Source organism: Branchiostoma lanceolatum, chromosome 12 (genome assembly GCF_035083965.1).
Source record: "Branchiostoma lanceolatum isolate klBraLanc5 chromosome 12, klBraLanc5.hap2, whole genome shotgun sequence".
In the NCBI taxonomy this organism is placed as follows: Eukaryota; Metazoa; Chordata; class Leptocardii; order Amphioxiformes; family Branchiostomatidae; genus Branchiostoma; species Branchiostoma lanceolatum.
Window position 1 is genome coordinate 17,625,635 of NC_089733.1, and position 14,541 is coordinate 17,640,175.

The following is a 14,541-nucleotide window of genomic DNA, read 5'->3' on the forward strand; positions in this document are numbered from 1 at the left end:
CTGATAGCTTAAAACCTTGCCACATTTAATCAATTCAAGCTTTCATGATTTTCAATGGATAAACAACAAAATTTAAGAAAGCAGAACAGCCGAATCAAAAATGGCATTAGAAAGACAACACACCACCTTTTAGTTGTATATAAAGACAATTCAAACTGGATAAAGATTCTGAGATTTATCTACGAAAATAAATCTCCGAATCTATATCCAGTTGTAGAGTTTGAATTGTCTTTATATATTGTTTACCTGGATGTCTAACCTTCATAAATACACCTTTTAGTTGCTTTCTGTCAAATGTGATATATGTATGAGGATATGCTCAAGACTCACACCTCGCTCAGTAATTCTCATGCTCAGAGATGTAGGACTTGAGCATATCTAGCGTTTCCTGATCTTATGGTTAACCTTGTCCACTGCTCTATGGTGGATATCCTTGCGCTCTGTGTACACGATGGAATCGAAAAGGTTACGGAGACCAAAACCTTCACGGTCTCCATTGTGTAGAAAAAGCACAAGAAAAGGGTCCTCTGTCCTTAGTGATGGCTCAAACATTTATTCAATTCAAGCTTTCTTAATTTTCAATAGATAGACAACAAATGTTAAGAAAGCAGAACAGTTGATTGAAAAATGGTATTAGAAAGAAAAAACACCACATTTTAGTTTCTTTCAGTCAACTGTAACACATGTATATGTATGGGGATATGCTCAAGACTTACACCTCGCTCAGTAAGTCTCATGCTCAGAGATGTGGGACTTGAGCATATCTAGCTTTTCCTGATCTTGTGGTTAACCTTGTCCACTGCTCTATGGTGGATATCCTTGAGCTCTGTGTACACGATGGAATCGAAAAGGTTACGGAGACCAAAACCTTCACGGTCTCCATTGTGTAGAACAAGCACAAGAAAAGGGTCCTCTGTCCTTTGTGATGGCTCAAACATTTATTCAATTCAAGCTTTCTTAATTTTCAATAGATAGACAACAAATGTTAAGAAAGCAGAACAGTTGATTGAAAAATGGTATTAGAAAGAAAAAACACCACATTTTAGTTTCTTTCAGTCAACTGTAACACATGTATATGTATGGGGATATGCTCAAGACTTACACCTATAGCTCAGTAAGTCTCATGCTCAGAGATGTAGGACTTGAGTATATCTAGCGTTTCCTGATCTTGTGGTTAACCTTGTCCACTGTTCTACGGTGGATATCTTTGCGCTCTGTGTACACGATCGAATCGATAAGGTTATGGAGACCAAAACCTTCACCGACTCGATAGTGTAGAACAAGCGCAAGAAAAGGGTCCTCTGTCCTTTGTGATGGCTCAAACCCTAGGCCACAGCAATTTATTCACTTGGTACTCGGACATTTTAAGGGAAGAGTATAGAAAGCGGACATCATAAAAGCAGAGGGTAGGGAGGAGAACTTTGATATGTCTGTTTGTAATCGCTATAAAATTGAGTGCACCAAGGTTTATTTGTTTTCATTATGTTTTTCCAGTTAAGCATATTTTTTTTTAAATCCGAGAAGTAACAAATCAAATTGGTGTGGCCTTGGCTAGGAGTCCAACGATCACCGCTGGAAACCACTGGATCAGTTGTATTACCGTTATCATCGCCAGTGCCTTGACTGCTTTCAGTTTGCTATGAGACCGGTGCTCGGTGATCCTGGTCAGTTTCTCGTGTTCCTTCTTGCCATCCGCAGCCACCTCGCAGATACCTGGCCAGTGCCATGGCCATCTGCATCCCGATGTCCCAGGACTGAGCAGATGGACATGGCGCTGAACAGACACTGTTCGGTTGTCATCACAGCATACTGGCTGATGTCTATCTTCTGTAGGAGTTCAGTGTGTTCTGAATAAAGAAGAGATTAAAAACAGACATTTATCATTAGTATAAATATATGTTGTTAGTTCAATGCTGATAATTGCATCCTAGCATTGGTACCATCCTCCGTAGTAACCGCTGACTCAATCTTTTCGCTTGCTAACCACAGTTACTACAAAGGATATAGCAAGTGAAAATATTGAGCCAGTGGTTACTACAGAGGATGGTACCCAGACTAGATTGCATCAAGGGCAGTTGTAATGATTGACATTGACCAAAACAGATATGGTTGGCCCTGGCCTTTTAAGTTAGGCTATAGGGGTGTGATTTTTTCCAGTACAGTACAAATGTACATGTACATTTTATTATTGTATCTCCTTTATTCCTGTACTTATAGGTATCTATTTCATAGCTAAAGAAAACATAATTTCTAGCATTGAAACAGATACATGTACATATTTTGAAGATATTTTGATGAAACAATTTTTGAAACAGTGGCTTTTGTCGTACATGTATGCTGTTGCAGTGTCTAGAATGGTAACAATGATAAAACACAGTCCTGATGCAATAGAATAGAGATTGTCACCCCTACACTGTCAATATCACCAAATGTTATTAAACCGTCCCAAAATTACATCAACGAAGCATTTCTGTAATTTGGCGGCGACCACCAATATCATAAGCCGTTTTTCAGAAAGCACACCCTGCTTCTGATTGAATGTGGACTGTAATGAAAGTACTATACTAACTCTATCCTCTTACACTAGGGACGGGATTAACTCTGCAGCAAATGAAGACAAATCACTTGAAGATAGAGTCTGAGGTATTTTTCAGATAGCTGCTCTTCCGTTTGTTGGATGGTAAGCATATTTTCACGTATACTCGAGGCATCAATCCTAACATCCCAACGGTGGAAACCTGCGATGGCAAAACAATGGAATCATCCTTCGACTGACGCCGCGGAATAAAAAGGGAAAGCTATACCGGCACGGAATGCTATTTCCTCCATATTACACCCCTCGAGCTGCAGCCTTTCCGATTTCATACCTCAATTATTTTTCAAATTACGTTATAGATCGGGGAGCTATTAGATATCAGATTAGAGAGGCCTTGTTGACTTCTGCAGGGACCATTAATCATAGCGCCACATCCTGTCCTTTTTATGACCTCCCAGCATGCTTTGCAGTCAGAGTAAGGTTTCAAAGTTACGAATCACGTAAGACGCCGCCCACAGATGATGATAGTTGGGCTGTGGAAGCTGTGAGTTGTACCAAGGACCTTGGTTGTACTTACTAGTATACTGACACTGAATGCTAAAAATGATGCATTTATTTTCTAACAATAGCATATCTATAATGTTACTGTCGATTTACCTGATATGCAAAACAAACAAACAAACATTTAGAATGTACCGAATCTTTAAACTAAGATTGCTTTTAAGATACCTTTAGATAAAATACAAATATCTATACTAGTACATGATCTAAATTCTAATGAAAGAATCGTTCACACCATTAAGTATAAAAGAAGACTCTCATACATATTATTATCACAACTGATTATCAAGCTCCTGTGAATTAATTACATCACTGAGGCTTGTGTCCTATGGACTCCTGTTTCACATTGCAATTAGGCTAACAGCATGCAGTTCATTTTACTCCGTCACTAAAAATTTGTCACAAAAAAACAGTGGAACTATTTATTCAATCATGGTTCTCTTGATTGCTAAACCTGTTTCTTTCCTTACAATTTCTTACAACAAGAACTCCTGTGCCTGTGCCTGGTGTGTTACACCAACGGGCGGGTATAACGGCTATACAGATATAGATACAGATGTAAAATGGAAGACTTTCCTCTGCCCATTAATTGCAAGAACCTCAACACAAAATTTTGAACATATGGCATGAAGGAACAAATTATTAAATTATCTTTAAGTCCAAAATTTACAACACATAACACAGAAAAAACATTAACAAACAAACCTGCCACCTTAAGATCAACTTTGCACCTTTGTCTGTTCCTAGATTGGCATTGTTATAACATAAGGAAAGCTGTAATGAATAGATAAACAACGTGTTAAACAATGGGATAAAAATAGCAACCAATCAGCAGCCGAGATAAAAATAGTAACCAGCGTCTTTCCCAGGATTTTACAGAAACTGGACGACATATTACATGTAGACGTCTAAGACACTTGGTAAAGGGTACCTTGGCGTCTCACAAAGCCCTTGTTGTAGCGAGAAACTATCAAAGATGGTGGATATATTCTTTTCTGGAAAATTCTCTGGAAAAATGATGGACTACTTCAATATAGAAACAGGGGGTTAGCTACACGTGTTATTTTATAACACTCAATTGCAATCATTAAAACATTTAAAACTAAAATTATCCAATTACTATTAAAGATTGCTGTAGTTTAAGTGTATATCTAAAAGTGTTAGATTCATTTTAGTTATTAAGATAACATATCCACCCATGAATAGACTCGTCCAGTAACCCCTGACCTAAACTGATGAAAAAAACATGGCGGCTTGATTTTTCTATTTCATCTCTCTTCCTCGATTTTGTAACAATATCCGTGATATCAGATTCATTTAGACCATCGTAGCTTTGAAAATGGCCTCACTACTTGCCGACGCATCGATCTCACAAAAAATCGGTTAGTCCAATCTCTTCTTTCAATGTTTTTTCTGTACATGAAAAAGACAGTAGCGGTCACCCAGTGAATTATTACGTTGAAAATCTGATGTTTCTTAATTTGTTACCGTTACACTTTTTTCAGCAGTATTATTCTGTAAATGGAGTTCATACGTCCTTCCTGAATATTTTTGACATATGAAGTGTGCCGATTATAGTGGGATACCATTGATGTTTTGTCATGATTTGATGTTTTATTTCTAACAGTTGACCAGTCTAGTAATTTTGTTGAGGATAGCAGCTCTTCTTGTCACCAAGAGAAGAGAGCATAGAGAGAACATCACGAATCTGAACCTGTGTAGGGTCGTGTGGCGTAAAGGCAGAACCCAGAGGTCCCTGGTTCGAATCCTGTCATGCCACTTGTACCCTTGTCACTTAACATGATTTTCCTTATTTCACTCACGATCAGGTGGAAATGAGTACCTAGCTTCGGTTAGGGACGTCTCTTGGATAGGACATCAATATACGGAAGTTCCGTGTTTGAGAAGAGCCACACCTCGAACATGTTAAAGAACCCATCACACTTATCAAAAAGAGTAGGGGTCCTGTGTGAGTGGATAAAACTTTGCAGAATCTTCAGCAAGTTGAAGTTGGTAGATAGCCTCGAAAACAAAGGAGACCAAGTAAAACCCAGCACCTAGAAACCACATCTAACAAAATAAAGGAAGTAAAACAAGGACAACAACAACTATCTTCATATTGGGGTAGAACTAGAAGGTCATAATGTTTTGTGACTTCCAGGCTTGTCTGGGGTGAGTGGTTGTCACAGAAACCCGGCAGTCAGAAAACAACAGTCTTCCACCCCACATCTGCTTGGAGATGTGCAGTTAATCAGATCAACCATGGAGCTGTCAGTCAAGTCAAGACATGTTACTAGATTATTGAAATATCTTTCGTCCAAAAATGCAAAGTGCAACCAGGTTGTATTGTCTATGTTGGACCATCCAGTCACAAATGTCTTAACAGAAATCAAAAGTGATGAAAGTTTTCTAAATGTAGAAATTGTTGTAAAACTTCTTTTCTTTTTTTCTCTCCAACAGCAAGTGAGCCATGGCCTGATGATGTATGCCTCTACCAGCCTTACAAATGTAAGTCAACAAACAGTACTCCTCTGCAGTAACCACTGGCTCAGTCTTTTCACACATGGAGTAGCAAGCAAAAAGATTGAGCCAGTGGTTACTGCGGAGGATGGTACCTAGGCTACGGTATAACAGCAAGGGGATATGTAAATGCCTTCTAACTATATCATACAGTCATAGAAACATATAAATTTGTACAGTTGTAAAGATACCATGTGAAATGAACACAATCTTTCGTTGCTCGTAACATTTACTCTGCTGTGGGTTCATTTGCGGCCAAGTTGTGTTCAATTCTAGAAGAGCTCAGAAGGGAAAAGAATATTAACTTCAGCCTATTTTAGTTCATGATGTTAGTGAAGTATCAGCTTCATGCCCAAAAAGTTTACCGATCATTGTTTGTTAGTTTGAGTTCCTGTGGAGCATAGATAAACTTTTCATTTCTGCTGGAAGACTTAATAATGCAATTACAAGAATATTCGTAAAATTCCCAGCATTAGATTTGAACGTCCAAGCTTGCCAAACATAGTTGATAGAAAAGATTTAGCAGTAGCTACTGTGTGCCGGAAATCTATTGATTTGAAGTCAGAGTCGGAAGGATTTTTGTGATATTCTCCTTTTTTTGCTACACATTGATTTATTCTTACCATTAGACATTGCAAAAATACATCTCTGTTTGACAGTGAAATGTTACACTGGGAGTTGCTTTTGCGCTGCTCAGATTATAGTGCTGGTACATTTCACATGTATCTGGGAAACAAGGATTTATAACTGTCTATGTCTGATACATGGATTATGATCATATAGACACAAAACTCTCCTTAGGCCACAGCAAGTAAATTTTATGGATGACATCCTCTATAGACTTAAATTTTGATGTGAGAGGGCGGAAAAAACAAGATGGTAAACAAGTAAACGTTGTAACAAGAACTGAAGCGACAAAACATACAAAGTGACAGTAGTGTGGTAGACTGGTATCACTTTCCAAGTTGACAACTATACAAAAGGCTACCACACTGGTGCCACTTTTACAACTATCGAACTACTGTCACTTCTACAAGACTTAGTACAGTTAAAGTCACCCAGAGCATTTTATGAGGCTTGAAAACTGGAAATATTCTAGTTGCTGTAATCTTTATGAAATTGACATATAATGCCACTGTTTACATTTGCGTGCGGATTTCTTATCAAAAGTGCTCTAAAGCGGCACAAAAATAAGGTACATGGTGATCTTTTAGTTTCACGCGCCTAGTGTAAATAGACCGATACCATAGCCACGCCCACCTCTGTCAAAACGTAGAAATGCAAAATTAAAACAAAAAAATGCAAATATTTCACGGACATGCAGTCACTCTTTCATTGGTCGAACCGCTAATTGTGATGGACAGTCAGGATCAGTCTATTAGGGCTTGGATTTTCTATCAGTTCTCACCACACAACGACATCGTATCTTTGCTCGATATGTAACGGTATACTGTTATTTAAACTTACTCGGTGTGGAAATGACTAAAAATTGGGTTTCAAGCCTCATAAAATGGTCTGGATGCCTTTTTAAGGCTACAAAGTACAATATGACATATTTTCCCCTTTTGGTACTTTCTTGTCTTGTTGACCATCTTTCTTTTCAAAATCAGGTGAAACTTCATGAGCTCGCTGATGTCGTCCATAAAATTTACTTGCTGTCAGTGTGGCTACAGTATTGGCATTTTGGGTAAAAGCTGATTTTTGAATGTAACGAACAAAAAAGATTACCTATCATGGTGGTGTAGTAATGCCCACTGTTTAAGAGCCTTGTCACTTTGTGTGGTGTTAAAACTAGCACAAGCTAATACATAGATACGTTGATGAAGGTTAGAGATCCAGGGAATAAGATACGCCAAGCAGCAGTTACTCAAGCAACAGAATATAATGTTGGAACTGGTCAGACATTTCAAGTAGCATCTTATCTTGCATATCAACTTATAGTTCGTGGTTAAAAGGAAAACCTGCTGATCAACAAATCTTGCTCAGTGTCACTGACGAAAAGTAGTGGATGCTACTTGAAATGTCTGATCCTTTCCAAAATCATATCCAGTTGCTTGAGTAACTGCTATTTTGCTTATGCTATGTATATATGGTAATCCATAGATAGTTAAAACTCGCACAAGCTAATACATACTAGTCTCTAGCCTCCTGTGCAGGCCTCCTATAACGCGCGACATATATATTGGGGGGGGGGGGGCTCTTATGCCAGCAAGGGAGTTGTGCAGCCGAGGGAGTTGTATAGCCGAGGGGTCCGCGCGTTATCTACGTGCTGACCCCTCGGCTATACAACTCCCTCGGCTGCACAACTCCCTTGCCGGCATAAGAGCTCCCGCCCACCCCCCCCCCCCAATATATATGTCGCGCGTTATAGGAGGCCTGCACAGGAGGCTAACTAGTTTCACCCTTGGCTCACTCATGCTCGCCTTCCTAGCTAACGAAGTTGGAACTGCAGACTCAGGTAGGATGTTATCGTCTCCTGTCATTCTTACTATCATCTTTTTCCTGTATTTTTCCCCAAAAAAATCTCCCAGCGCATTTTCACATACCCAATAAGGTGGTTCAAGGTTTTCACTGAGCATGTGCAGTGCGATGCATTGTGGGTAGTATGTCAAAGTTGAAGGACCCTGAGACATGAAATACATCTGAATATGTCTTGAATATAGTCCAGACAAAAACTGTTTGCAAGTTACAGGCCTTCACCTTTGACCTATTGCCCACAATGCATCTTGCTGCTCACGCTCAGTTTAAACCATGAACAGGCCTATACTTCTGGTTCCTCCTCTATGTTCTTGAGAAAACGTTTGGTAAGTTTTGCTTCAGTCACATTTGCGCCGGTAACCTTTGGGGGTGTACAAATTTGCCCCTGTGGACTGCTGGATACCAGGGAGGGAGGGGGGGGAGGTACCTCTCTGTGTTCTCACAAATAGCTAACAGCATCTACGGCCTGGGTTGATTTTAACTCCCGGGTTGATTTTAACTCTGAGTTAAAAAACATCCCAGGACCCGGCCGTGCCCAAAAATAGCCCGGTAGCCGCAGGATGTCCTACAAGGCTACGAGAGTGTGAAAAACAGCCCTTAAACTACCCGACAGAGCCCCTTTTTCCAATTGTGACCAAAGCATAAATGACAGCTAGCATACTAGTACCCAACTGGGAGAAGATTAAAGTGATCAGATATTGCAGTGTGTGGTACCTATCTTACTAGTTGGGCTATTCATCAACCCAAGTGGAAATGACAACAGGAACAAACCTACGTTTGAACCACAGGGAAAATTTATATAAATGACGAGGAGTAGGAACAAACAGGTCGTTTTTCTTAGTTAAGCGCAATGTTGCAATTTTACATTTCCTTTGAATGATATCATTCACTGCTACTTATGAGTACAGTACTTAGAATACTTATACATATGTATGTACAATGCTTCTAGTATTACCCAAATGAACTGGCCATACAGCATGAATTGTTACTGGCCAAATGCTAATTACCATACATCAATTTGTTCTTCACACCCCCTTTGACCTTTGTAAATGGAACAACCCTGAAGTATGTTTACGTTGTACCTGTATGAACTTCAAAATACTCCCTTGCTTGGATGATGAACTAAGGTTTTACCTCTTTTTTGCTAGAGCAGCATCTTTGTCCACGACGTCATGTCATTATTTGTGCATTTCTTTACTGTCTTCTTGCAATTATGATTCTATACTTTAGTACTTGCTCTTCTTGCCCTTCAGAATTAGAAACTTCTGACAAGATAGGAAAAGTATTTTACTTATGACATATCTATTGGGTTTCCAGATGATTTTACTTTTATCTTTTTGTTTTCACAGTACAGCAGGTGTTGCTCCCAGATAATGCACAATGCCTGGCAGTACAGGTAAGTTATTGTGGCTGGAAGGCCTCTAATCAAAACCTCCTTGCTCTAATCTAGATACAAATATATTACATGTACGCCTTTGCAGTAATCTGCAATCATATCATAACCGTTTACACATGACATAGTCTACATCAATATAGGTATAGATGGGTTTCATATTAGAAGTTTTACAAGGTTCAAGACTAAAAGATAGCACCTCATTTTCAAGTTTGAACAGTGAACAGTAAGGAAAGATGAAAGATTCTTCTTTGCTTTTATCAAAGTTCTGTTAATCTTTTGCGGCGGTTTTATTTTTGCAGATTTTGCAGTGGCCTCTCCACTACAAATTCATGACACTGCAAAAAACTGCATTTCAAATGAATTACTTTTTGTACCACTATTCTACAGAATAACTTTTAAATTTAAAGCATTGCAACACCTTTTTTCCTACTGCAATATAAAATCACTGTGAAAGTAAATGATTTTACACTAAATGATCTACAAGTAACTACCTAGTCCCTACAAGTGTGAATATCATTGCTACAACGTTATGTCTATGACATGATTGACATCACTTTATCAATCAATAATCCGACAACACGAGGTAACGCCCTTTCTCGGAAAACTAAATCCTCCGGCGACACTGTCTAGCGCGACTGTTACCGCGGCACAAGATTTATAACGTCCCGGAACAATACTGTCACGCAGTTATGGCTGTGTCAGCTAATTAGCGGCCGTAGTGAAGATTGAAAACAGTTAAAGGACCTCCCCAGTGCCAGCATCAATTTAGAGATGTCATCAGGCAGTGATTGCTTCACAATGGAAAAGAATAGGACCAACTACCAAACTAGTACGCTGCGACTTTGACTGTCCCCGGGGAGTTATAATGAGAGAGTATGTACACGGTGATACGGCAAGTTTTGATTCGGGTTGTCTAAAGCAGCTAATGGTATGACTGTTATGAAGACAAAAGTTACCTTTCTGGTGGCATAATTGAACCCCAAGGACCTCATAAGTCTAGGCTGTTAGTGCAGGATGTTCAACTTAAAAACTGCTTGTAGAATGGATTTATCAAGTTCGGAATCATTATGAATTATTCATATAATTTGAAAGAAAATTGTTCCATTTTTTAAACAAGTTACATTGTCTGATTGTTAGAATTACACATCTTTATAAGAAATGGGAAGGGAAATCGTATCTAAGTACCAAAATCCAAACCTTGATCTGCCTTTTTATAATTGTTGATATGAGATTAAGATATCATTTTCATATATGGGTTGATACTTTGAGTTTGGCAGAACACATAACTGATTAAAATCTGTAGAAGCGGAACTATTTATGGCGGTTTTATGTTCGCAGTTTTTGCGTTGACCTGTTCACCAAACTTAAATCCACCGTAAACACTCAATTTTTTTGCACACTGCAAAATTAAATCCCCGCAAATGTTTCCCCATTAACAGTATTTGTAATGAAAAAATCCCATATCTCATATTTTGATGAAGAGCTTGGCATATTTTACATCTGCTGATATCATAAGTCCTACTTATATTCATCCATTATTTCATTTCAGTGTTACCTTCAGATGTGCGGACTCCCGTTCAGGACTGTACTCAGAACTAATGCTGAACACATGTCACCCTCAGGTAACAACTCAGTTGTTTAACCCTCACACTGCTGAGGCACTCAGAACTAATGCTGAACACATGTCACCTTCAGGTAACAACTCAGTTGTTTAACCCTCACACTGCTGGTGTAGCCTTACTCAGAACTAGTGCTGAACACATGTCACCCTCAGGTAACAACTCAGTTGTTTAACCCTCACACTGCTGGGGTACTCAGAACTAATGCTGAACACATGTCACCCTCAGGTAACAACTCAGTTGGTTGTGAGAAACAAACAAACAAACAAATACTGTTTTTTTGACAGGATTGTAGTTTATCACAGATTACACATAAAAAAGATCTGTCTCTTCTCTTCAACTCAAGCTCCAAAACTTTTGGTAAGAAGGTGTCATCAACGCATGAAGAGACACAAAATCGTGTACATGAGTATGAGACAACAAATCCATAAATTTTTCCAGTGACATTGACAATGAGGCATTATATTTAAAGCCCATCGGACAGTTGACTTATAGATTTAATTCAGAGTATAAAAAAGCTATTTTTTGTGAATTGGGAACTCGATCTTTGAAAATATCATAGGTCTTTTGTGTATGACCGCTAAGGTTTTTACAACGTAGAGAGTCGGACTACTAGAGACTTTTTTTTTTATATCTTAGAAAAAGAAAGTTTTTTGAGAAGTACATAATAATGTTTGCCGTGGATAGATTTGTTATCTCTTCAACTAGTCTCATTTTTCAACTTGTACATTTTGAAGTTTGAGTCTTGATAACTGCTGTGCGTATGTGCAGTAATCCATCTAATGTTCCTCATCTCTCTAACAGACTTTTCCATCAACTGCTCCCATCTTTCCGCTATTTCGGTCCAGGCCGGTACATTTGTCTTCGCTTTCCCACGTCAAGATTTATGACGTTGTCATTCTTCCCCTGTTGGCTAACAACCTGTCCATTTATCAATGTCAAACCTGTCCAAAAGTTTTATCCAGGTTTGAGTCGTTCTTGCATCCTTTATGTGATAGTCAACGATGCATACTTACCTGTACGCCTAGTGGTACACTTGTCCCAGCACAAATGATAAAGATCCACCAATCTATTACTTAATGAATAGCATCAGAAGGCTTCGAAAACCAAACAGTTTTACCTGCAATTATTCCGTGGATTATGAAATGAAGAATTTCCGAAATGACTGAAGAAAATTGTTTAATTTTCATTCAATTACAGAACATGAATTCTAAAGTTATTAATCATCAGAAAATTAGCTGATTATGTCCTGTAATTTTTTTGTATAAATATGAAAAGACTTCTCTTTTTAAGAGCATGCTTTATCTCTGTTACTGTTGCGTACTAGTATCTTCATCTTCATCATTTTCAAATTCTTTCTGTTCATAACGATAAGATAGTCGTTCTCCAGACCTTCTGAACCATCATTATATACAGACATTCAATCAACCTGCTTTACCCCTTCCCCTATCAAATTACTGTGTTTTCTCTATTAAAATTCTGCCTGTGGTAATACATACTGTTAATGTTGATATTTTTGCGGTGGTTTCACGTTGACAGTTTTTGTAGTGACCTCTTCACCACCAACTTAGAATGACCATGTAAATACTTGTTCTGTTTTCTGCCCACCAACCCCCTTGTTTCAAGCAGGAACTTAATAATTTGTATTGATACCTGCTGAAAGTGTCTTGCTGACTTTCAGTTTTCAATCTCTGATATTTTTATTTTTTTCTCTTCATTGTCCAGGGAAGCCTCCATTCCTCCGTGCAGGTCCATACGTAATCTCAGAAGTGGAGCCCATCATCAAGTTTGTGTCCACAAAGGTAGACTCTCCTTACTATCTGTTGTTGTTTTGATGTTCACTTTGTAGTGCCTGTAGAGTGGCACATAGGTCAGCAAGTTTCCTTGCTGTTTCTGGTTGTTGGTTCTCGAATTTAAAAAAATGCTTAACTGGAAAAACATAATGTAAACAAAGCTTGTGAACCAGGTTCCTGCCTTGGTGCACTTAGTTTTATACCGTGACAACTAACAGTTATATTGAAGTTTTCCTGAAGTCATAACGTGGGTAGTCCAGTGGTTAGCGATCTTGCCTCTGTAACTAGAAGCCCCGGGTTTGATCCCGGCTGTGTCGCTCTCCCGACATGCACGCTACCGGAAAGGGTCGCAGTCCTTAGGACGGGACGTTAAGCTGTGGTCCGCTGTTCATTGTGCTTGTCCAAAAGAGCTAGGGGAATTTCCCCGTTACAATGAACCTGTAAATATTGTACATCGCTTCTGTCTTCTCTGTCACTGCCAGGGAAGATTAGCTCATCTGTTCATTGAGTTCATTTAAGCTAAACTGGTTCGAGATCACTTTCCTTTTTTTTTCCTCCTTGCTTTTATGATGTCCGCTTGCTACACTTTCCATGTAAATGTCGGAGAACCAAGGAGATTCTTATGGCCTTATTTTTTGGTGAAAATGTAGACTTCAATGCTTTGAGATTATTGAATGGCTGTTCCATCTTGCAGGGCCACTCCCTGAGCGAGAAGCTGGACAGACCGCAGCAAGCTGAGATGAAGGCCTACCTCGCACTCGTGCAAGGGACTCTGGGAAATGCAGAGGTTAGTTTGCTTGTTTGAACTGTTATCGTTGAAGAGATTCATCAGTCACGTATAATCACAGTAACTAGAATATTCTTCAATCAGTGACATATTTTAAAGGTAACAAATAAGACGTACAATAGACTTGGAAAATTTGGAGGTACGTGTTTGTTACCTTTAAAACATGTCACTGATTGAAGAACATTGTAGTAACTTTTAACTGTTACAACTGACAACCACGGTCACATGGCTGTGAGCACAGGGTTTGACTTCCTCAATGTTCATCTAGCTTGTTCCATTGGTATGTAGCAATAATGGATGGTGTACCAATGAAATGGACCAAACCTGACAAGACATGATATCTCTGCTTGATTCTCTTTAAGCAGAGGTGAGGGGGAGATTATTACCTGTCTGATTTCTGACAGAAGACGGTAACAATCTCTTATGGTAGATAGTGACCCTGCTACTGGACCAAGGAGTTCTGAGGTTGAATCCTGTCTTTGTCGCTCATCCGACGTGGACGTAATAAGGGTTGCAGTCCTTAGGACGGGACGTTAAGCTGTGGTCTAATGTTAATTGTGCTTGTCAAAAAGAGATTGGGGAATTTTCCTGGAACAATGGACATCTATATATTGTACATACCATCTGTCTCTCTGTCGCGACCAGTGGAAGAGTAGCTCAACTGTTCATTTTAGAGCACTTTCACTAGATCAAGATTACTTTCACTCTGCTTGGAGACGTGAGGGGTCGTGTGGTGCGACGTCAGCGTGTTCGGCTCAGAACCAAGTGGTCCCGGGTTCGAATCCTGCTGTGTCAACGATCTTGTGCCCTTGGGAAAGGCACTTTACATGACTTTCCCAACATGCCAGAAT

The 14,541-nt window shown here is 39.2% G+C and overlaps 1 protein-coding gene and 1 long non-coding RNA gene across 6 annotated transcripts in view; one reads left to right on the forward strand and one right to left on the reverse strand.

Annotated features, from left to right (window-relative positions):
* LOC136446623 (uncharacterized) overlaps positions 1–4,141 on the reverse strand; it is a 42,145-nt gene extending 38,004 nt beyond the window's left edge. Inside the window, exons 1-2 of the long non-coding RNA XR_010757610.1 lie at positions 4,029–4,141; positions 1,601–1,847 (exon numbers count right to left, since the gene is read on the reverse strand). This is a non-coding gene — a long non-coding RNA (uncharacterized lncRNA). The remainder of the gene's footprint in view (positions 1–1,600; positions 1,848–4,028) is intronic.
* Positions 3,997–14,541, forward strand: part of LOC136446621 (metaxin-2-like) — a 44,384-nt gene continuing 33,839 nt past the window's right edge. Inside the window, exons 1-7 of one of the 5 annotated variants that reach the window (XM_066445095.1) lie at positions 3,997–4,143; positions 5,558–5,605; positions 8,049–8,075; positions 9,445–9,491; positions 11,041–11,113; positions 12,836–12,912; positions 13,598–13,690. In XM_066445095.1, the coding sequence (XP_066301192.1) occupies positions 4,074–4,143; positions 5,558–5,605; positions 8,049–8,075; positions 9,445–9,491; positions 11,041–11,113; positions 12,836–12,912; positions 13,598–13,690 (435 nt within the window). In that variant the 5' untranslated portion in view covers positions 3,997–4,073. Of the gene's footprint in view, positions 4,144–4,307; positions 4,480–5,557; positions 5,606–8,048; positions 8,076–9,444; positions 9,492–11,040; positions 11,114–12,835; positions 12,913–13,597; positions 13,691–14,541 lie in introns of those variants that run through there. The other 4 variants (XM_066445094.1, XM_066445096.1, XM_066445097.1 and 1 more) reach the window with 4 other exon arrangements.